The following is a 24539-nucleotide window of genomic DNA, read 5'->3' as shown; positions in this document are numbered from 1 at the left end:
GGTGCACTTTAAATCCATCGGGGCCAAACGTCCTTCCACTGGTTAGTGTAGAAATTTGGAGTCGGGGGTGCCAGTCATCTGACCACGGTTCAAAATTACGAGATCCGTCCCAAAATAGACGTTTTATTGCTTAAAAACGGGACGTAAATGTATCTAAACTAAGCCTCTCTCTTTTTCTACTTTTATCTGTTTTTGATCTAAAAAGAAATAAGTCCACACAAATAAATTTAAATAATGAATTTTGTTTACAAAATAAAGAGATTAGATATGATAAAGGCCAGGACTTCAATCAAGAAAGTGTCAATTGGGAGATGCTAAGTGATATTCAAAATAGAGCGTTGTGTGCTTCATAATGTGAAAGCTCATAGCGCAGGAAATATTGTAAGATATTTATTTTGATAGGAGAGTAAACGTCTCTTAAGATGCGTCTGAATTTCACTTTAGTTGCTGCATATGGCAAAGTATGGTTTGTAAGTTTTCGTTTTTGAATTTATAGAAACAAAAACATTTTCCTATAATCCTAAAATTTCAAAATAAATATTCAAAAATTATTCAATATTTTTTAGAGTTTTCTTCATTTTAATTTTAATTCGATGTCACATGATTGTAAATAGATATTATTTCTTATGAGTTTAAGATTTATTTTTATTAATAAGCGCTACGAAATCGAATATGGAGCATCAGGAAAGAACTTCTTTTAAGAGGCACCTTATTGTAAGGCACAATTGTTTTCTCTCTCAGCAATGACGCTGACCAACATTTTACATTCCGCCAAAAAAACATCGAAGAAATTAGCCGTACGAGATAAATCTGAAACCTAATTACATCCAACGGACTCATCTGCGGCAATTTGCCAAAAGAAGGAAGCAGAAGAGACACTTTGTTCTATGGTCGAAATAATTCGGATCACCAACAAGTTTGTACTAGTAAAAAGTACATGCAACTCGTCTTCGAACCTCGGTACGAATGATTCTTTTTCAAAGCATTTATATTGACAAGGACTTCTAGCAATTGTATATATAAAATGACGATTGGGGGAACAGCAATAGCTATGCTAATCTTATTCGGATACTTTTAACCAGAATTAACAACATCAAGACAAAAAAGGACCTTAATGCTGTAGATTCTATAGAGAATAATGGAGTGATCCACTGGAACGACCCCAATTCCCAATATATATATATATATATATATATATATATATATATATATATATATTCTTCTATTTCGCTATCAATCTATAGTTTTAACGATACTTCAAAATTCTTGAATAGATATTAAGCATTTTAAAATGTTCTATTTGCATTTATAACTAATCGTACATTAAAATTGTTCCTCAGATTTAAGATGGGCTAATGAAATCCAATATCGATAAGTTATCTTGTAAGGTACATTCTTATTAATAAAAAAATTCAATGACAATAAATATTTATCTTCAGATCTATACAAGATATATACAAAAATAATAAATTATACCAATGTGTTACCCTTTTGAAATTTTATCCTTGTGTTCCTCCTGGATGACCCTACATTGTTTTCATATTTTCATAGCTTTATTTAAAGTTTCATTCCAAACAAATATCGCCATCTTACAGTCATTTTGAGAAAAGTTTATTTGAATATACCACATAATGAATATACCATATAATAATGAAACATGAAATAAAAATCGCAATGTACAAAATTGGAAAAAAAAATAAATTTAAATTTAGTACATCCATAGAACTATGTGTTTAAGAACTATTTTAATACGTTTATTCGCGACTCCTTTCACCTGAATGTAGACCCTAAAACTACATATTTGTGAGGTGACCCTAAAGTGTCAAAATGATAATAGATAATTGCTTAAATATTATGCAATTACTTATTAACATTTATAGTAATGCCCCATTTGCAACCAGGATATGATCTCCTTTGTCCGAAGTATTTTGTCTATAACCAATCATTTTAGCGAAACCGAAAGGAAAAATAGTAGCGATGACAACCTGCTGAAAGGGGAAGTGAAAGAACATTGCTATAAAACAGTTGTAACACTGCGCCGTAAAACATTTGCTGGAAGTTTTATATTTAGAAAAAGACTTGAAGAAATCTGTACAGAATTTCAGAAAATGTTTATAGACTGGCACTTTCCACTCCATATAGACTGGCACTTTCGACATTACTATTTTCAACACCTTACATTTAAAGTATCGCCAGTATGCATCCTACTGGTCATCACATACTGGCCTACATCCTACTGGTCATACATACATCAAGCACATTCGAAACAAATATTTCAAATGCTTATGAAATACTTTGATTGGTAAGCACTCTTCATAAAATGGCGATTTGGGTTGTTTGAAATCTATTAAATGATCACTTGCAAGAAATCTGGCTCTCATCATTTACAATCTACTTATTGCAAAAATTGTTTGACTACTATGATGACATTACAAAAGGATACATTTTTGGTTTTTTTTCCTTCCTTTAGCTTTCGGGAACGCAAAAACGCAACGGAACGACAACTCTTCAAGATTTGTAAGTAAGCAATGGTACTTTCTTGTTTTCAATAAGCATGAACATATGAAGAATTCATCTCATTTCTCTTTTCAGCTGTATTTTTCATTCAGTATTTCTTCGGCATTTCATTGAATGAACAATTCATAAAACAGAGGCTCCATCTAGAAATATCTTGCTGTTGATAATGATGTTGAATTTCTCTAAATGACCCATATAAGATTTAAATATGTTTTTAGCTAAAACTTTTACCATCATTAAGTTGCGAATATTTAACAAAACTGAGTCTTACTTTAAGATAACCTTATTGATAATATAGCTATAATTAACAATTTTCATATTATCATCTTTGTACAACCTTATTGAAAAATATCACTGAATGAATTTCAAATGGATACAATGGAGGCAGCTGTTTTTTTATTACTTTTGGTCATTGTGTTAATTATTTTCAAATTTATTGTTGATTGTTTTAAACTTATATTTTTATAAATTTTGTAGAATTGATCATCTCCTCAATGATGACTTATACTTGATTCTTTTTGCGACTGCAAATTTTTAATTTTAGTCTTGATTGTTAGATTAGATGCATTTAGTTTATTTATCAATAATCAGCGTATACATCTTAATGAAGTGTACTTTTTCCATTTGATCGGTAGCTCCCAAAATAGTTGAAAATGAACTGGATACCACCTTCATACCTTAATGAGTGATATTTGTCACATTTGCACTCATTTATGCAATTGTGCTTTAACGTAAGACTTTCAATTTACATTAATATTCATATTTGGCAACGATTTATGTTGAGCGAACAGAAACAGCCTATGATTGGTTTATTTTTCTTTTCTCAAGAACATTTTATTTTTGGCAATGCTTAAATGAATGTATATCGATTTAACAATTAGCAGTACTGTGAGTGAACATCACTTGCACAAATTTATCGTCAATATTCGACTTGAAATCAATCCCTTTAATAATTGATTGGATTTTGGCTCACTCTAGTTTGACCTTATTGACAATAAAATTCAATATTATTGATTAAACAATTAAACGAATAGAGAATCAATATTGCTAGTTAAGTAAACTGTAGTATTTGGCACAAAACTTGATATAAGTGATAATTTTTTTGTTCTGTTTCAGACATTTTTCTCTACTTTTATATTAAAATACAGCATAAAAATGTAGAAAATAATTGAAATAATCTATTCAATAATCTATTATAATGTAGTTTCCTTTGCAACAATAAAAAAAAAAATAGCGAGCCATTTTAAGCTTTAAAAACATTTTAATTTATATATCTTTACATACAGGGGAATAAAATTAATCTTATGATTTGATTTTTTTACTTAAGTCATATTTTCATATTTGAAGACGTAATAAAAAATCTTTATAAAAAACAAGATGTGCTATGAAGAAATTATAGCAATGAAATTTGAGCATTGGAAATCAATATTTTGTAGAAGATATCCATCGTTATCTAGAAGAGATATCTAGAAGTTGCTATCGTTATAGATTTAATCCTCGATTTCATTTCTCTAAAATGTAACTTTGAAGACCTAAGTTTAAAAGAAAACTAAGAATTGTAATTTTATCTTCTATTTTACTATGCTATTGCCTCATTTATGAATGATATTAACATCTTGATAAGTACTGAAAATTCGAAATAATAATCTTGTTTGTAATAGCGTTATTTACGAATTGATTTTTCGTATTAGATGTAAAATGCTGCTAGATCGAACTCTGAATAAATAAATTGTAGAACAAACAAAACACTAATAGAAATAAATTATATAATCGAGTAAAACATGATTTATTTTTATATAAATGCTTTGAATGTGACAAACAAAAAAAAGGTTCGACTTTTTTGTTAACTCATCAAATTTACATTCAGCATCTTTCAAATATACTTTCACCAATATTGCTTTTAAAATGAGGCATGGTTATCGAAACGTTCGTTAATAAATTAATTAAAATGTGAAATTTTCCAAAATTGAAAGATAATTGGAAGCAATCACGGGGATGGTTCCAAACCTCCGCAATTTAGCGTATAATCACGAACGCAGTTGCCACACAGAGGCAGAACTCAGGTGCATGAATCACCGCAAGAAACTTATGTGTTCCGCCCTCTATGTGTGCATTTAGACATGCATTATTCAAAACCAGTAGATGCACGTGTACTTAAGAAATAAATTTCTTGCTACTGGGAATTGTATTGGCCTTTCTCGAAGTGAAACATAAGCGTTGGCCACTTTAATTTGAAATGTCTCCAAAAAAAAGGCAGTAAATAACTTTGCCGCTAATTCAAATTTCACCAGAGATGCTATTCTTTAACTAATAAAAGAGGCCATAATGCCCCTTTCTCGTGAATCCTTGTATTCTTCAACATTTTAAACAAATATAAAAAAATGGTAACGAATTTTGGTAGGGACATTAAAATGCTTGTTTCTCTCCGGCGTAATATCTTGAGTTGACGATGAAAAGAACTCATACTCATTTCTGACATAATTAATTCGATGAAATCTATTCTAGCTTTGAAGAAAACGGGAAGTATTTCTGATCATTTAGTGATACTTCTTACTTAAATTCGATACTAATAACTATAAAAGGTATTTAAAAATTCAATTTATTTTTTGTATCGCATATATCTGTGTCAAGCCATCTCAGAAAGTACAAGAATTCTGGTCTTCATAGGGATGGGATTTAATTCCCTATCCAAGTTTATCTAATTTTTGGATTTCTAGGATCATTATTACCTGTGATGCAAGCCAACTGTTAAAAGCATCACAGGATTAATTATATATCATACAAATAAAAAGAAATATAATTTGCGACTGATGATGGAGAACCAAAAATTATTTAAGCAAAATGACAGAATGCAACAGCAATAATATATATTTAACTTAAGAAACAACTTATTATGACTATCAAATTAATTTTTTCCTTCACACTCTAAATCTACGTTGGGCTGTTTTCAATTCAAATTAAAAATTCCTTCTCAATATTTCAAGCTACCTCAGCAGTCAAGTAATTCTAGTTTGATTGTTTATAGTGGATACTTTCAAGGTTGCAGAATACCTTCAGTTTTGGCCAAGAAGAATCACTTTCAACCATCAAGTATGTCCCTTTACAAATAAAAAATGTCTGTTGAATGTCGATTCAACAGACAAAATGAATGTTTCAGAACAAACATAATAAAAATATTTGCTCTATAAGTTATTTTTTTAAAAAAGCAGATGACTGCGTCTAAAATAACAATCTGTATTGATTTGCGATGTCTTGAAACAATTGAAAAAGGCACCATTTCTTTCGAAAAGCGAGCAAAAGTGCATTCCTAATTCGAGCTCTTAAGCAGTTGAAAACTTTTCTTCGTTTTTCCAAAAACCGATTAGCAATTACTGCGTTTAGAGTCTGTTCGTGCCTCGTCCACTCAATCGTCTGGAACGCGAGGGAATCGCTTCGCCCGTGATTCCTTCGCGCATTAGCGGATCTCACGATCCGTGTGCAATTCTAATGAACTGTTTGTTTATTAGTTTAAATGCGCCTCAATCAATACGCTCCAACTTCATTATAGCCCCTGTTCCTCTTTTTAGGGGAAATATATGGAGATCGAATTCGATTTCAAGGGATGTCCGGTTGGGGGATCAGTCACAAATTGTAAGTATTCAAAACTTTTTCCTTTATTCCTTTTTTATTCCAGTTCTTTGTTTTAAAATAATCTATTAAAACTCTCTTAACTCTCTGACTTCCTTTGGGGGTGCATTTGTTTCAAAAGAAAGAAACTTGGAATGCCAGGTGAAGTGGGGCATGAAAGCAGTAAACAAACTGCATGTGCGTACTAAAAAGTTTATGGTCACAACACTGATAACTCCTGCAAACAGATAGGCTTTCATTGTTTTACCTCAGTTTTCTATTGGATGATAAAAAATACAACTTACAAATATTTATGAGCGAAGGAAAAAATGAAAGAGGGGGGAAGAAAAAAAAACGTGACCAGAAAAGAATTTGAAAATAACCAAGAGAGCATTGCTCACCAACGCTAAGAGAAAATTTCATACAGTATTTGCCTGCCTATATAGTTAAGATAACATGCAATAGTTTACGAATGCTGAAATGACGATTTTGTTCAAAATATTTTTATCGCCTCTGAAAACGTCAAGACAATGCTAGGTATTTTCATCTTCGATATCATCTATATCGTCGCCTTGGCTTTCACTATCCAGTACGATTAGGTGATGCAAAATGTTTTTGTACGTTCGTTCTCTGCTAAATCTTTATAAACCGAATTTAATCATTTAGTATAACTAACTATACAACGATTACATTGAACTTGTTACTTTTAGAACGAATACAGATGTATTCATAGCATAATTGTCTATTTAACATATCTGGGCATAAATTCCATGTTTTTTTGTTGTTGTTGTTCACCAATGCTATTCTATAGTTAAAATATAAGTATTTTGTGGTAAATTATAAAGAATGTACTTGGCCAAATACAACACATTCTCCAGTGCAAACTGATTAGGACATGTCGAATACATTTATAATAAGAAGCATTTTTGAAATTACATTTTCATCCCTACGACCAAAAGAAAAATTAGAAAGGAAAGTTTTATATAAATTATTAAAATTTGTAAGACATTTTCATATAGAAATATATTTTGAGAAGTTATAATTTATTATTAACATTTAAATAAATTTTTGCATTTTTATAAATCACTTGTTAATTTCATAATTCAGTAATTTTTTTTAACTATTTTTTTCTTTTATTTTGTAATTATTTTTTGCAAAATGTGGTGAATATGCTTTTCTTGCACATGCCTTGTCTCAAAGTAATAAGTATTTGATACAGACTACCACGTCTCTCTATCGATCTGTCTGGAATACAGTATTATGCGGTGCTTAAAATAAGTCACGCTATTCACGTTTGCATGTGCACGTGCCGAAATCAAAAATATTAAAATCAATCGGAAAAAATTGTATAATTTACATTCATACAACTTTTATTGAATACGAAAAATTGAAAATGATAAAGAAAAAATATAATAATTAAAAATATTATTGAGTAAAAATATTGATAGTATTTTAATCAATCAAAGAAAACTATTATTTATTAAATTTTTATGCGATTTTAATGTCCGAATTCAACTTTTAGTACTACTTTTGCATCTGAGCAAAAATGTGAAATATTTTGGTACTTATCCGTTTCCGAGGGACGTAAAAAATTTGCCAAACTGTTGGACGGATGTTTAATTAAATGTGGCAAACCTAACACGGTTCATGACTATACTTATGTCGATCGGTTGAGTAAAAAAGAAAACTTTTGCGAATTTGTTGAAATTTTGTCGATTTGGCGGAAATTTTTTAACTGTCGCCAAAAACGGAAAAGTACCAATATTTTATATCCTAATAGGCTTTGCACTTGTCCTATTACTTTCTTTGCAATTATTTGGGATATTTATATTTCAATGACGATCACTCCATAGGTAAGGCCCTACGAATAGTAAAATTGCTGTGACATAGATAAGTTACTTTCTTGAACGTGCATCTTCATATGGAATATGATTTTATCTAAATAATTCAATAAAGATTTTCTAAGAAGTGGGTAATCATAAAAAAACTGAAATTTAATAATTTTTTAAGTAGTCTAAAAATTAAGATATAGGAAGAAAGATAAAAATATTTTCCAGTATTTATTCAAATCTGCGCAATTATTATTTTAAATATTTAACTATATATATTTATTATTAACTGCAGAGGATGTTGTATTTATTTTATAACTTTTTTAAATTTGAAAGATTAAAAAGCATTCTTATATATCATTTAAATTTGAGACACATTGTTTGTTTAATAAGTAGACGATTCTTGAAACTTTTGAGACTGATTAAATTAGATTTAAAAATATTTTTATGCTGTCTCAAAAGCGTGGACTGATATTTTTTTTCAGAAAAAAAAATCACATAAGTATGATAATAGTTCTTCCTTTTTAAACATTTCATGGGCTTTCATAGATAATTTCAAGAAAATGGAATTTTTAAAGATATCATGTTTAACATAAGTGAAAAGCATGATACTCATTTAAAAGTTAGAATCATGAAAGAAAAATATTTCGCTCTTCTTAAGTAACTGCTCAGAACTTCTATCATGAAGGATCTAGAAAATTAAAGCAGCGTATGAACGTAGAATATCTATCCAATAAAATAAAATAAAATAAATCATATTTACAAGATGCAAGTCCAATGAGTGCTTATATGTTTAAAAAGCGCTGTTTCTGAAATGATACTTTTTAAGTCAAAGGTTACATTCATAATTTTTAAATTGTAACTGTCTTCGAAACTGTGATCGCGTCTTGAATTTTCTTAAAATTCAGTGTTATTTATGTTTTCTGAAATTTATCTTAAGATTTCTTTCATTAATGAATAATGAAATTCTACGTAATACAATTTGAATAGCCTATAAGTAAAAAAGTACCTGAACGTTTAATTTATTTTGTTCATGATAAATAGGAATATTTGCATTAGAAGTAATTACTTAATTTTGGTAAAATTAGCTAAAACTATTTGCTACTAATTCGTTAAACCAACATTATTCTACCGAGCATATTTGTTACCCTTACATTTTTAATCTTTCCAAATAAATTTTGATTAAATTAAATTAGTAACTAGGTAATAATACTTAAGTCATTACATTTCTCTACAGAACAAACAAACATTATTAATGGGGAAAATTCAATTTTCATATTTAAACTTAAACTTAAAATTTAAATGTAAAATGATTTTTTCTTTTATTTCGTATATTCTTTTACTTATATATATATGAACAGTAAAGTTAAAAGTAGAGTTTAAAAACTGATGTGTTTTAAAAGAAAAATGCAAGCATTCAAATTTTTGGGAAGAAAACTGTTTTAATTCAAAGCAGAAAAAAACCATTATCATTCGTTTTCGAAATCTTTTCTAATTCATTTCACTTACTATAATTTAATACATTGTTGCAATAAAAAATATTTGTACTTTATTACAGTAATGAGTAGTTTAAAAATTGTTTGTAAACAATGAACTCGCGAAATAAAGTCTGGAATTAATAATTTTTAAATAAATGCTTATTCGGTTGTGAACTAGATTTGTTTTAATAACGTTAAAGCAAACACGTAAATCAGCAACTATTGGTAGGTTATCTACTCGTGCTTTATGGCTCAAATAGAAACAGTTTATTTTTTTCATTCCTGTTCGAATATATTCCGATATTTTTTTTAAGTAGGTAGTATTTTATGGTAGTATTTTATAATTTCAATATTTATAATACCTCCTGTCTTAAAAATGAATATCTATATGTAGTCAGACTTTCATTGTAATTGAAACAAATTAATCCATGCTTAATAACTTAAAGTATGTTTCGTTTTATTGTTTCAGACCTCTTGGAAAAGGCAAGTATGAAAATTTACTTTTTTTTAAAAATAAAAATAGCTTTTTATTATTTAATTAAAAGTGGCTAAGAAATCATCATTCCACGAAAACTGAAATGAAGCAGAAATAATCAGGTATTATTCGTAGTAACTTGTTAAAGAAACAAAGGTGCATTGATGCACTCATTTTATATTCAAATCATTACTTTTCAGCAAATATGTATTTAGTTACATAAGTTTATTTGTTTATGCATTTTGATATGTATATAAGCTGAATCAAAGTTTAATGTAAAATCCATTTAAAAAAGAAGAGATAGGATGCAAAAAAACAACTCACAATCGTTAAAAAAAATTTAAACGAAAAAATGTCCACTAGAAGAACAGAGAATTGCATTGGTTCGAAATATTTATTTGGCTTGAATATTTTGTGCATATCACTGATTCTCCAACCCGCCCGAAGGCACTCGGATAATATTTACTGAATGACCGGAAGCGCCGCTACAGCGACACTGGTGGGAACAGTGGTTGAATCCTAAGAGCCATTACCGGCCACGATACGAGTCTTCCCTGAAGAAGTACGCCCCGCCGTCGATGGGAAGAACCAGACACCCAGATTTCCATGTACCCTCAAGGATGGCGAGAAGTAACCACCATGTCGGAATCATTTTATCTTCATTTCAAGGTTCCCCCCTTCGGGAGAAGGATATTTTATGCATGTGATATCTCCGAAGTCATATTCTAAGAGATGTCTGGTCGCTGACCTCATTGCGAGGATGTCCTCAGTTCAAAAAAATGTTTGCCTAATGTTGATTATTTTTGAAAAATTTTAACTAAAATCTAATTTTTATTTTATGAAACATACATAACGGTGAATGATGAGAGATTTGTGTAGTTGTTAAGTATGGGTCAATACATAGTTTATGTGAAAAGTATAGTCAAATTAGGAATTTTTACCAACAATATTGTTTCGACATCTCACATTTATTCTACATGCATTCACATTCCAATGGAATACATGCATGCATGATTCTGCTCTGTTTTTATGCTTTCTATCTCTTTTAGCAGTTTTTATACTTTGATTCGTTATATATATGAGACCAGATAAACATTCAAATGACCATCACTCAGATCCAGAAGGGGAAAAAAAATTAGGTTTTATTTTTCCAAATAAATAAAAAAATATTGTCATAATTATAGAATGCTATTAGAAAATTTAAAATGATATTCTATAATAACAATGAAACAACAAAAAAAAATAATATGCCCATGTCATTCGTTTGGTTTAGTCATTTAATACCTGAATATTCAGTCGGTTTTTGCTATATGAATGTAAAATCTTTGCTAAAAGTATTAATTGTCTGTTAAAACATAATGGATTACATATCAACATTTTAATATTATTAATGTCTCTCATTTAAAGAAAGGCAAGTATACAAATTCAGCAAATCCATAGAAATTTTTTTTTTTTATTATGCACTGTAGTAGTTTTTCTTTTATAGCTTTTTCTGTAATAATAGTTCATAAAAATGGATGTCTCTTTTTCTATGTTATGTCTCTCTTTTCCTAAAATTGTGTTGAGTGATTTCTTGCGTTTAGTCTAGGGTTGTGGTTCAAGCTCAAGGGGAGAGAAACTTCCATATTTTTTATCAACTGCTCAGCGGTGCCGATGTGCATCTCTTAAGTGAGTCATTACCTTTCCTCCTTTACTTTTTCCCCACACGCACTCTTTTGAAACGGGGCGATCCCCTCTTTTTTCTAAAGTTTATTTTTCTACTTTTTATCGCTGAAAATTCGATGCTCTGAAGCCAGTGTAAATTAAATCAATAGCTTTAAGCATATGATATAATCTTGAATTAAAATTCCATGAACGTTAAAAGTACGGTTGTTTATAATACAGTCTTAAATGATCTCAAATTGTATGTAAAATCCCTTATTGCACACGGCAAACTGACTTAAACTGAAGAAGTACGTGACGTAAACATTTCTTCAACTGGACTGTTACTTGATTTCAGTGGTAGGCGTTTATCTCATGATCTCTCTCCCTCCGTCTTCCCCATTCATCCCTCTTAAGCTCTTTCACTGGATTTATTTTTAACAAATTAGTTTCCTTTGATATTCGAAATTCAGAAAATACTTCCACCTTATATTATCCAAACTGTTTCTTCTTATGAAATAACTGTTAGCTATAAATGAGTTCTTCTTCTTTAAATAAAATAAAAGAACAATATTATTTTTAAAAAAATGTACTTCAGCACTAAAATAGATTTGATAATGGTAAGCAATTTTTATGCGCTTGCAAAATAGCCCTCGGCATATCCTATTATAGCTATTGAGTTCAAGTCAATATTGCTCATTTACTTTTGCTAAAAGAGGGAAAATGAAATATCTGACATTTAACATAAGAATTTTAATAAAGGAAAAGCTAACAGGCTTTTTGTTGTAGATGTGTTTTTCAACTACCGAGATACATTTTTTTTACAGCATTATTTATTTTCAAGTTTACTCCGATTCGTTTCATTATTCTAAGACAACCCATTCTCGACGGTTCTATCTCACTAAGTGGTGACACGGAAGGATGTGCCCCATTTCTGGAATTTACTTTATTGTAAACTGTAAACAACTCCTCCTTTCCTCTTTCCTCCCACTCCTATTTTGCCAAATTAAACCCATCCTAATGCATGCGCCAAAGCACGGAGGGTTTTAGAATCCTTTGGCAAACAACAGCTGCTACTGCGGAAATGTCTACCCCCTCCCCTCAGATATTATAAGGGCTTGAATTAAGGACATGAATTTGCACACTCAAGAGCCTTGTTTACTCTTACCACACCGCTTGCAGTAAAATAATTTTTTTTGTTTGTGTGAGTGGATCTTTAACGTTTAAAAAAAATATTAGCTGCACATGGAAAGAAGCACCTTAAAATTTTGTGTTTCAGATATTTTAATGCAAAATGATAATGAAATGAATCAAAAATATAATTAATGACAATTAATGTAGTAGCAACTTAATTTTGTAGGAAAATTAGGAAACAGTTCCTTTACCTGTTTTAAAACATTATTAACATAAAGCTGAGGAGCCAATTATGAATGAAAGATCCCCTTCAAATAGAGAGGAAGTTCTTGGGTGCTTTTCAAGAGTTTCCAGGTATCTCAGATGCATTTCAAGTATAAGGAATTTACATTCATATATTTATTCAATCAATTTTGTAGACTCGCTGCTGGAAATAACATTGGATGTACAAATAATAATTTCTACAGATGAATCCTTGTACTGAATGCGGATGGACACATGTATAGCTATTAACTAGAGAAATGGAACTATTGCAATAGCGTAGATCAAATGATTTCCTCCCTTCATTACCATCGCATACGTGGATCATCTCTTTTTTTTTTTTTTTTTACCCCAGGGTGCGCAACAAATATGTCTCGCGAATGTCTTGCGTGAATCCGACATCACTGATATGAGTCGAGTATTCATGATCAGTTTATATTAATTATTAGTACTAAATATTTCCACAAACTGATTGTTTTATAAAGCAAAACAAAAAAAATATTTAATTATCGGATGCATAAATTTTTCCTAAAAAAAGATGAATGACATAAAAATACAGACGAATGTATCATACAAATAAATAATTTGATATTTGGTATCATGTTTAAATAATAAAACTTTTCAGTTGTGGTGGTGGATTTTTAATTGGTTCTTCTAATTGAATAAGTTAAGTAAAGGTTCAGGGCATTTTGGGCACTAAAATGTAACACCGGCACATTCTGATTTTGTATATTGGACAGTAATGGCTACGTAGCTAATCGGATTGCAAATATTAAATCTTTTCAATGCGAAGTAAGTTTAAGATTATTAGTAAAAAGGTAGTATCACATTTATGGATCCCTATGTTTGTATTTCAAAATGTATCCTAATTGCATTTTTTTAAACAAGCATCATAGAATTCGCCAGCAGACTTTAAGATGTTTAAAAGTTAATAAATTTACGTATTGAAATTCACATTTGATTTTCTATGTAATTAGTTTCAATCTTAATGCACGATTGTCTTTAGTTATCCCCAACTCATTACCGATCGGTCATGACTTTATGAGAGTGATTTGAAAGTAACTATTCTTTGAAATGGGATGAGGCTTTTCCCATAAATATATGCGTTTTTAAGTGTTTCATCTTCTTTTAGTATGGAAGTATTTAAAACGATCATCTGCCTTTCTTTCATTCAAAATATTTACCGTTCAAATGCTTTTCTTCGCACCAGATTCAGGACTGAAGCTCTTTTTCTCTTGTTCTAGAAAGTCTGAAGCTTCAGCGGAATGCAGACAAATACCAGTTCTTGCACGAGAGCAGGTGTTTGCATGCAAACAACGTCGACGACAAGGCTTCCTTCATCACCACGAGGGTAAGTGGCTGGATGTCGAAAAGAGGCGGTGCTTTGAAAATGATAGATAGGATAATAATTTATTTGCGCTTTCACATATTCTCTTGGATATAAACAAACATTTGCTATATATAAAAGGAAAAATAAATTATTCCTCTGCAATTAAAGTCATTAATAAAAAAATTGCACATTGAAAATATTTGATGCGCGCATGCAAAAATTGTTGCCAATCACATTAGTATTTTTTATTATTATTATTATCATTATTTAACATATCTATTTGGATCGATATTTTTTTTTTGCATCTTTCAAATCGAAGGTTATTTTTTTTTGTCAAATTCACACTATCGTGTGATAGAATTAGCAGCCTAGTAGGTGCTGGACTCATTCCACAGAAGAACCATTGTGTAAGCTGGTATTTATTTAAATTATTAAAAGAAAAAAGCAGCAAATCACAAACATCAATTTTTCAACTACTTTTTTAGATAAGTCTTAAAAGTTGAACGATTTTCAAGTTGTAATTCTATTTATAAATACAAATTAACATATTTACAGTGCAAAGTAACCGAATCGGAAGTTTAAACCGAACTACGGTTTGGGCTGCGGTGGCCTGGTGGTAAGGTCTCGCCTTCGGAATCGGAAGCTTTCAGTTTCGAGACTCACTCCACCGAAGAACCATCCTGTAAGTGGGTCTAGTGCACTCCAATTCCGTCGGGGCTGAACGCTCTCCCGCTGGTGGGGTGGGTAAACTAGGAAAAGGGGTGGCAGCTCTGGTGCTGTCCTCCTCAGCTGACCGCGGCTTAAAAATTACGTGGTTTGTCCTAAAATAGCCCTAGTGTTGCCTTAAAAAGGGACGTAAATATAGCAGTACTAAACCGAACTGCGTTTTCTTATTTACACTTTGATTGTTTTTATTTAAATAAGCGCCAAGTATAGACAGTTTTTATTGTCACGAATATAAAGTAACTATCTTGTCCGCGCTTTAACTCTGGACGGAAGGAGATGCGGATTGTTCTTCAAAATGTTAGAAAGCTGCAGAAGCCCTTCCGACTAATCCGCGAAGTCTCATCTTTTAAACAAAAAAGCCAAATTTTCACATTGCTACTGTGCCTTTATAAATGTCTATTAGATCATTTGATCACATATATTATTTGTTTTACAGTTTGGATGCAAATGATGCAATTTGAATCAAGCTTGTGATTCATATCTGCTATTGAGCATGAGTCGTGGCAGCAGAAACATCATCAAACTAAAAAATTACCATTTGTAAGATTTTTCTAGCCTAAAAACATTGTAAAGTACACTTGAATAGAATCGTCCCAAACTCCAGCTCTAGTTTGAAATACGGTGCGCATCTCACAGGAAGGAAATGGAGTGAGCTTCACGTCACAGAGTGCTGCCACGTGTAATTAGATATTAGAGGATATTTGAAGCTTTTAATTTGTCATTATAAATATTACAGAATCTGGAAGTTATTTTCTTATAAGAATATTCCACTTGTACAGAATGAAAGCTAAATAAAGTTGATTGATTAACTGATAATATGTTTATGAATTTGTAAAATATTGGCACCAAGAACCCACACTCGTGAATGAGTTCAAAATTAATTATAAAGTTCAATATTTACAAAAAAAGAAACAATCGAAAGTAAACATAAAAATGTGTAAAAAAATGTGCGTTGTTTTGCAGAGGGCCTTCGACATGCTGGGCTTCAGCCCTGAGGAGACGCTCTCCACGTTTCAGGTTGCCTCTTCTGTGCTCAAGCTGGGAAACATCCAATTCCTGCCCCGGGCCAACATGGACGGAACAGAGAGTTGCTCCCTCGTTAACGAGTACGGTAAGAAACAACCTCCTGATGGATAGCATGCTTTTTTTTCAGTATCATATATGAAGCAGAGTGGACAATAGTATTGTCACGGCTAGTAAAATAATAAAAAATGTGAAAATTAACAAGTGGATAGAGTTGAGATGGGCTAAGGTCCCTTTTGGAATATTTGTTAATGAAAAGGTGGATCAATGCGCAAAGTGGGCAGCACAGAAATAGTGTTGATATAATTGTCCCCAAATCAAATAGGATCTTAAAATGGTAATTAAGAGAAGAAATAAAGTTACAATGGTTTGGCAGTTGGTATATGTCCAAAAAAGGAAGAGTAACTTACGACTTTATTCCTAATCCAGAAATAAAAATAAGAAAATACACTCCACTTTTGATTCCAAATTATATCAGGACATGGGAGACTTCCCACATATTTCCAAAGATTTGGAAGAATGCAGGAAAATAAATGCATTTACGTAGGAATCACTACAGTTTACCGGTATTTAAACGAATGTATAGAAGTTTCAGAACTAAGAGAAAATCTAAAAGTTAAAAATAATGACTTAAGCTAAATACTAATAGTGCAAGAAAATCTTAAAATATTGAATGACATGTTGAAAATTTACAATTTTTTACCAAAAATGTAAGTTTAGAAGTGTTTGCTTCTCTTCTGTTGCGGTATGCACATTCGGAGGAATACAGAGAATTGTGAGAAGGTTTTCTCAAAATGGCGACATGCTGCTCGTAAAACAGGATGACAAATGTAGTAAAAGATGAAGAGAAAGGTCAGAGATTGACCACTTGCGGCTTAGGGTCAACCGCCTCGAAGAGGATGCCAGTTCGGAGAGTTTGTCAGCAACATGGAGGGATTATGTTGAGGACTGTAGACGGCCACAACAAATTCTGTCGATGCTGCCTCGTTCAATGCTGGCGAGGTGGTCGGCTATACACAAGAAGAAGCGTAGTCACGGCTTCGGGATAGAATAATCACAAGACCGAGCCTGATTCTACAAAAGATTTGGATCTGTTGCACGTGCGCTTTTGCATCCAGGATGAATTGGCTTAGCTTGTAAGGGAGGCAACTGAAACGTGTTTCAAGCTATAAATGCAAAAGAAAACACCAGAACATCTCGTTTCAATACTGTGCAATTTAGAGCATTACTAAATAAAGCAGTAAGCAGATCTATGCCAAAATGCACCTACCCTCTATAAGAGAGGGAGCGGAAAGCACCCATTTTATAGCACCCATCGTATTGGCTCATTTCGATTCTTAAATTTGCGCATTAGACAGCATCATTCTTTTGCGCATTTATTCAACTCTAATGTTTTCTTCAAGAAATTCCAAATGTTCGTAGCGTTTTGAAATTGCGAAGTAAAATTTTTTCATTTTATTTTCTTATTCTTGTTTCAAATTTTACTTTTATTATCTATAAAGAGTGTTTAAATGATGTTATGCTGCATAATTCTTTCTGCTTTTAATTGAATGTTTCAGACTATTTTATCATTTTATTTTGAATCGTGTATTTATGCCTTCTGACTCTGAACTGAAACAGTTGATGTTAATAAGATTTAATGTTAGATAATGATTATTGACCTACTGAAAATCGATATTATTATTTTCATGTTTCTCCTTCTATTGCGTTGCACTTTTTTTTAAAAAAAAATTAGCACATGCTCAAGAGCTTTGGCTGCTGTAAGTTGCGGAAAATGTACTAACAAAGTAAAATAAAAGAATGGATTTGTATTTAAAAAAGTTATTTCAGAAACTTGAAGTGCATGCTATTGAATAAATGGCCGTCATTATAATATGAAAGTTCTTTTTATAGATGTAGATAATATCTGTAATTTTAGTTCCTAAAAAGCGCGAAAATTAAAAGAGAAGCATCTTGACTGTTGATTAAATAATAATCACTGCTTTCAATCCAAAGATGTTTAATTGAATTAGTATAAAAACACTTAGAGATTATTAAAAACTTTATCTCATATATTTTATTCTGTTAAACTCGTATTTCAGAAAGCAATCTACGTTGCTATGAAAGCAGCCAGGAAGCTAATAGCAACAGAATGATTTTTACTTTTGAAAGAAGTAGAATGGTTCCAGATTAAAATATTCTTCGTTCCTTTCAGAAATATTTTTACTTTCATTATCTTATGGTATCGATTAACTTCGGTAAAGCATACTGTAAATTGTATTTGTCCAAAAAGAAAGAATCACGAAAACTAATTCGAAACCTTTTTGTGAATGAATGCCCTGGTTCGTTTGTCTTGCGGGATTTCTCATTCGTTGTACTCCTTACGTAACGATTTTTATATCAGCCAATATATAGAAAGAATAAAAATTTTAAAAAACAAAAACTCATCATTATGTATTGTATCATCTGCACTTATTTTTTAAGATTATTGTGGCTTTGTTTCTAAATCCTCTTATACATTCATTAGATAGGCAAGTTATTTTCATTAAATGTCAAACGTGCACTCTAGGAAGTCTGACAAATTTAAATTTTTTGAAGTCTAAATTCTGACATCTTTGGAACTAAAAGTTATAGCATAAAATCTGACTCCATACTTAAATGGATTACTGAATCCTTCAATAGCAAATGAATGGCGAAAATCTATAGCACCAGTCATTGTATATTTAAATTTGTTAAATTTTAAAAAAAATCTCGAAAATAAATTTGAGAGTACTGAAATAAATTTGGAAGTTCTGAAAGCAAAAATACGGAAATAAAATGAATATCAATGAAAAAAATTATTTAATTTTTAAAAACTGGCTTGAAAATAGTTTACTGGGATAATATGTCCGGCAGTTATTGAAGAAAGTGTTAACATTTCGGTCATCTTTTAATTAATTAAAAATTCAATTAAAATATCTAATAAATGTGGTAGTTTCAAGTTGAACAATAGAATAGGTTGCACGATTTTTGGATCAAAATTTTACGTTTGCAATTACATCTAAAAACATTATCATGTTTAAAAAAATTTTTTCAGATTGCTTAATAAATAAAATGAAGGCTATTTACAAATTTTTTTAATGATTTTTGACTTTACTACAACAGTTTTTTTTAAACTCTTTATTCTTCTATTTGATTATTGACATTTTTATCATTTCCCTGGTAAAAATTTTATTCGAGAACTAAATTAAATTATTTTTATTCTTTCCTATTCTACAGCATTCCTTCATGCATTAATAATTCTGTTTGAAATTGTTTAAATACTCAAAGCTAATGTGTGATATATCTTCTAATTTTTTTAGCAGAAACACGAATTAAAATTATTGCATTTATATTGATTTCATGCTCCATTCTTTAAAACATTGTAATTGGCTGAGGTGGAACAAAAGGATAATTCTTAAAATTAGCAAACTATCCTCCTTAAATTTGGCTAAATAATTTCATTTTTTAAAGTATTGTACATTAAATTACACTATTTGAGAATTTATAGAATTTTTTTATTTGCAATGTTTTTTAAACAATAAAACTGAATAAATACTATTTTTTGGCTTGTTTATACGATTATTTAAACTCATGGCGATATGTAAAACGAACCAGTCTGTGGGATAAAATGATTGTAAATGAAAAAATCTAAAATCTCATCAAAATCCTATTATATTATTAATACCACCTGAAAAATAGGCAATAAACCCTTTATTAAACATATTCATAGAACTTTTAACATTTTAATTTAAATATGAAAAACTGAAAGTGTATTGTCCTATAGTATTGAACATTGATTTATATGCTATTGGCATGATGTATTCACTTTCAGTTTCATCTGCATCTTCATTTTTGTAGAAAAGCATATTTTTTTCAAGTGGAGATTGAACAAGATTTTACTGACCACAACCCATTTTCTGCTTACAAAATTTGACCAACAAAAATTTTCATTACCTTTTTGTGATAGTGCTTTCTTTACCAACATCCAATAATCATGAGATGTTTTGTCTGAAAGAGGTGCTATGGTACTTACATTTTTCAATCTTTCTTTGACTTTCTTCTGAGTTGCAGTAATAGGCGGTTTTTTACTACGATCGTTTTTAGAAAATAATATGCTTTCTTTATTTTATGATTTGAATACTCTTTACGAAGACGGATTGTAACCATATTTGCAATTTGAACTCCATTTGTTGTTACATATTTTCTTTTTGATTTGGAATTTTTCATTGGGATTTTTTTTTCAATGCTAGTTTCGACAACTGTTGAGAGAATAATTAGTTTTAATACTTTCAAAGAGATACAACAACTTTTAAAAGGACAAAATTCTCTTTGATTTTTTTTTTCCACTGACTACCTTTTTTGAAGCTGAAGGAGGTGTACTACTGTTCCAAATCTCTATTTTAGCTTTTTTTCGCTGGGCTGAGTTCAGGATTTTGAAAATCCTTCACCGCATTTTGGGAAGAGAATTCCTCAGCTGCCTTAAAAGGCTGTGAAAAACAGCTTTAGAGATATTTTGCAATCTGCATTCCTGAAACCACTTCTTTAAAATTTCCTTAAACCCGTTCTTCAAAGTGCGGACAGTTAAGAGTTGAAAATTGTCAGACTTTTAAAAAATTTGTATGACTGATGAACATGTAAAGACAAAAAAAGATTAACATGATGAAGTTACCCATGATAATGAGAAGCATCTACAGCTGTAGAGAAGGAACATGACTCATGTAATATTTAAACAATTTAAGAAAAGTATTTAAGTTTTTGATTTGAATTGTTGTTCATTTAAAATTCTAATTTTGTCTGTACGTGTATGTGTGTTCAAACTTCAATGTATGTTTTGTATGTATAATTTCATTTTAAGTTTTGTTTAAAATGAAAAATAAAGGTTTAATTTTATCAGAGTATGTAGGTATTCAAGATCAAAAACATATGACATAATGGTTAACCTAAACTATTAATCATTATCTAAATATCTTCCAACAGTTAAACCTAACACTATGCCCATTTTCCCCAATTTATTTAAATTGTTCTAAAATAAAAATAAAAAAAATGCAATGAATACAACTTTACCAGGCATAAAATTACAGTCCTTAAGAATAGGAGTAGACAATGTATCATCCAATTTCCAAGACCTCTAAATGACAAAAATAGTATAGAGAGGTTTAAATTTAAGGTTCCGTAGACGAAGTCATCATAGGGTCATAAATGTACTGATTCACACTAAGGTAATGGTTCCAAGGAAGAAATTTAGTTAAAAATTATTGCTCTTAATGCAGAAGTCCTAAAAAATCAGCATGCGAATAAAGTAATACATATGCCAATTTTTGTTTTACTTTGTTTTCTGTAGACTCCTCCATTTTCTTCACCTTACCCTGCTGTGTTCAAATGAAAAATCATTTCTTTTGTTACGATTGGAAGCTATTGCTTGATGGATGAATAGACAAAGAAATGATACTTCTTCTTAAATGTTAGCATTAAATTATAATTCTGAAAATATGAAAATTTCATCTTTCTTTATATATCAATATATATTTATGTAAATAACCATATATAAATATTTCTTTATATATGACCATAAATTTTATACAGGGACTTTATTTAAAACCAGTAAAATCATAAAGTTTAATAATTTAAATAAATTTTTAAATTTTTATTCCTCTTTTTGACATTAAATAGATCTTTTTTCATAGATATACATCTGAATTTTATTGATTGTTACAGCGTTTTTCAACAATAACATTTGGTAATTAATTCCACGTTGGTCACATACTCAGAGAAAGACTACTAAAACTACGAACTTTCAAGATTCAAAGTACAATTTAATAATTTATTCCTTATTGGGACTAGTCAGCTTATAACTAACTTATCATATTTTTACTGACTCCTTGAAAAGGGAGATTTTATTTTAAAACTAAAGACATTACCTTAGAAATATTCAAAGCACTTAACTTCTTTTTAATAAATGTTTTAAGTATTCATTTCAGTACAATGCAATATTTTACGTTTTTGCTTATTAATATCAAGCATACTTATTTAAATACACTGATTCCGTAACGTTTACAGTATTCTTCAAGAATTCTTAACAAGTTATTTAACACAGAGAAAACAAAACAGGGAATTTCTATTTGCCATTATATTATTTTGAAGTAATAGAATCATTGAAAAATAAAAGGGCCTTAAGTCAAATAATCGCTTATATAATCAATAAAAAATATTTAAGCATGTAAAGTATGAAAAAACAGATTGGGAGGATTCATTGTGACGTTTTGAATAGTATTTATTGTATACATGGTATTGGTATATGGTATGCATTGTCGTACAGTGTCCAATTTTTTTTTCTATTTCAATATCCCGAGTCACTCAATGCATTTTCAAATAAGCTTTCACAGATATATAAATTCTTAATATTCCACCAAAATAACATTATGGAATCACATTTTCAATATATATTTTGTATAAAACTTTACTATTGTAATGTTTATTTTTATTCCATTTCAAAAACATAGAAATTGTCATCGAATGAAATTTCGACATCGTATGAAATAAATGAAATAATTTCGCGTATTCCCGAATAATCATATGATATGTTGCATTCCATATTTGCTATTTTATTTTCAATTACTTTTATGAGAGAAACGGAAAATACATTTGTTTTTTGAAAAGCTGCTTTTTATTTATTAATTTTTCATGAAAATTTAATTTTTTTCTATGCCGTATCTTAAAGCTATTTGCATTTTTTATTCTTTTCAACATTTTAGAAAATGAGAGATACGTTTCTATTGCTTTATGATGGGATTACTTTTTTCTAGCTAATCATATAGTTCAGAATAACAAGCCAGATACTTTGGTATACATGTGAACAATTGAGCTTCATTTAAATCTTTAAATGCTAAATCAATGTCTTTAAATCTGAAATATGCATATATTAATACGTTGAAGGTATAGAATAATTGCCATGAAAGAAAAATGATTAAGCGGATGAAAACAAATTTGATAAATGACCCACCTATTCAATAATTTACACCTAAAACTTTTATCAACAGGGTTTTGATATGATTGTCTATCCTCTAAACTTGCATTTTCCTTTAATAAATATTCCCTAGCATCCATCTGTTTTTCCATATTTGATCCTAACAGAATGCAAGCAATCAATCTATTGATGATGCATTTGTTGTAAAAGAAAATTAAGCAAAGACGTATAGCCTATGTTTAAGAAATCTGTAAAATCTAAATTAATAAAGGCGCAATACAGAATTCCTTCCATGCCTAACAAGGGAAAGACACGAAGTTGAAAATTGAATTCGGGATGAGATTTGGTATATTAGTAGCAAACATTCAGAATATTCATTCGTGAAAATATTAAAGCGCAATAGCCAGTGAATTTCGAGAAAATGGCCCTCAACTTTCTGCATAGCTTATATACTAGTAATGTGTCGCTATTGACGAGGCGCGAATGAAATATTCGATAAGGCACTTATTTTTCTTATAAAAATTAAATTATAATCCCAGAATTTGGAGAATGCATACTTAGTTCTCACCAAAATGTAAAACATATTAATTAAAACTGTTTGTAAATTGATAAATTAATTTGAAATAACTTTGAGAAAAGAACTAAAAAAGCTTGTGAATACTACCACAGTGCCTTGTCCTCTATACTATTCGTGCCTCGGCAACGACGACACATTACTAGCAAATAAGTTAGTTATGCAGAAAGTTGAGGGCCATTTTCTCGAAATTGAGTGGCTATTGCGCTTTAATATTTTCGTGAATGAACATTCTGAATGTGTACTACCGTTGTCCTAAATCCCATCCCTATCTCAATTTTCAACCTCGTGCCCTTCCCTTGTAAGTCTGAATCACCTGTGCCGCAATTAAAGCCACCGGTATAGATAATCTATACAAAGAGCTAAAGTTTTAATGTGTAAATGATGTCATCTCCTTAGCGTGTTTCTTTCCTTTTCAGAGGTGTACGAGGTGAGCGAGCTCCTCCAGGGGGAAGTCTCTGTACTGCAAGCCGCACTCACCCAAAGAACCGTCGAGACGAGGCATGACGTGATAGTCACTGATCTCTCTGCGACGGAGGTAACACATCTTTTGGATTGTGCGCCGACTTATTTAAAAACAATAGAAAAGTGCTATTTTTTCAATTGGCAGGGCCGCGGTGACCAGGTGGTAAGGTACCGGTTTCGGAACCGGAGGTTTGTAGGTTTGACATTCGATTCTACCGAAGAACCGTCGTCTAGGCGGGTCTGGTACATGCTAAATCCGGCGGGGCCTAACGTCCTCCCACTGATGTGGTATGGAAGTTTGGAGAGGGGATACCAGCTCAGTTGTAGTCCTCATCATCTGGTTCAAGATGACGGGGCCCGTCCCAAAATAGCCCTATGCCCGAGTGTTATTTTCCATTGTTTCAATTTAACTCATTATGGAGCCATAAACTTGAAAATTGACTTGCTGAACTGGAGAAAAAAGCTGTGATACGGACAGCACGCTTGCATCTTAATGGTTCAGGGCCTGTAGACGGC

At 30.7% G+C, this 24539-nt stretch overlaps 1 protein-coding gene across 1 annotated transcript in view; it reads left to right on the top strand.

Annotated features, from left to right (window-relative positions):
* Window positions 1–24539, top strand: part of LOC129976617 (unconventional myosin-Ia-like) — a 310401-nt gene that overhangs the window by 240161 nt on the left and 45701 nt on the right. Inside the window, exons 6-12 of the mRNA XM_056090265.1 lie at window positions 2471–2517; window positions 6084–6147; window positions 9900–9913; window positions 11489–11573; window positions 14186–14292; window positions 15961–16108; window positions 23978–24096. Of these exons, the coding sequence (XP_055946240.1) occupies window positions 2471–2517; window positions 6084–6147; window positions 9900–9913; window positions 11489–11573; window positions 14186–14292; window positions 15961–16108; window positions 23978–24096 (584 nt within the window). The remainder of the gene's footprint in view (window positions 1–2470; window positions 2518–6083; window positions 6148–9899; window positions 9914–11488; window positions 11574–14185; window positions 14293–15960; window positions 16109–23977; window positions 24097–24539) is intronic.

This window comes from Argiope bruennichi, chromosome 7 (genome assembly GCF_947563725.1).
Source record: "Argiope bruennichi chromosome 7, qqArgBrue1.1, whole genome shotgun sequence".
Taxonomy (NCBI): Eukaryota; Metazoa; Arthropoda; class Arachnida; order Araneae; family Araneidae; genus Argiope; species Argiope bruennichi.
Note: the sequence above shows the minus strand (reverse complement) of the source record. Positions and strands in the feature narration are given on the sequence as shown.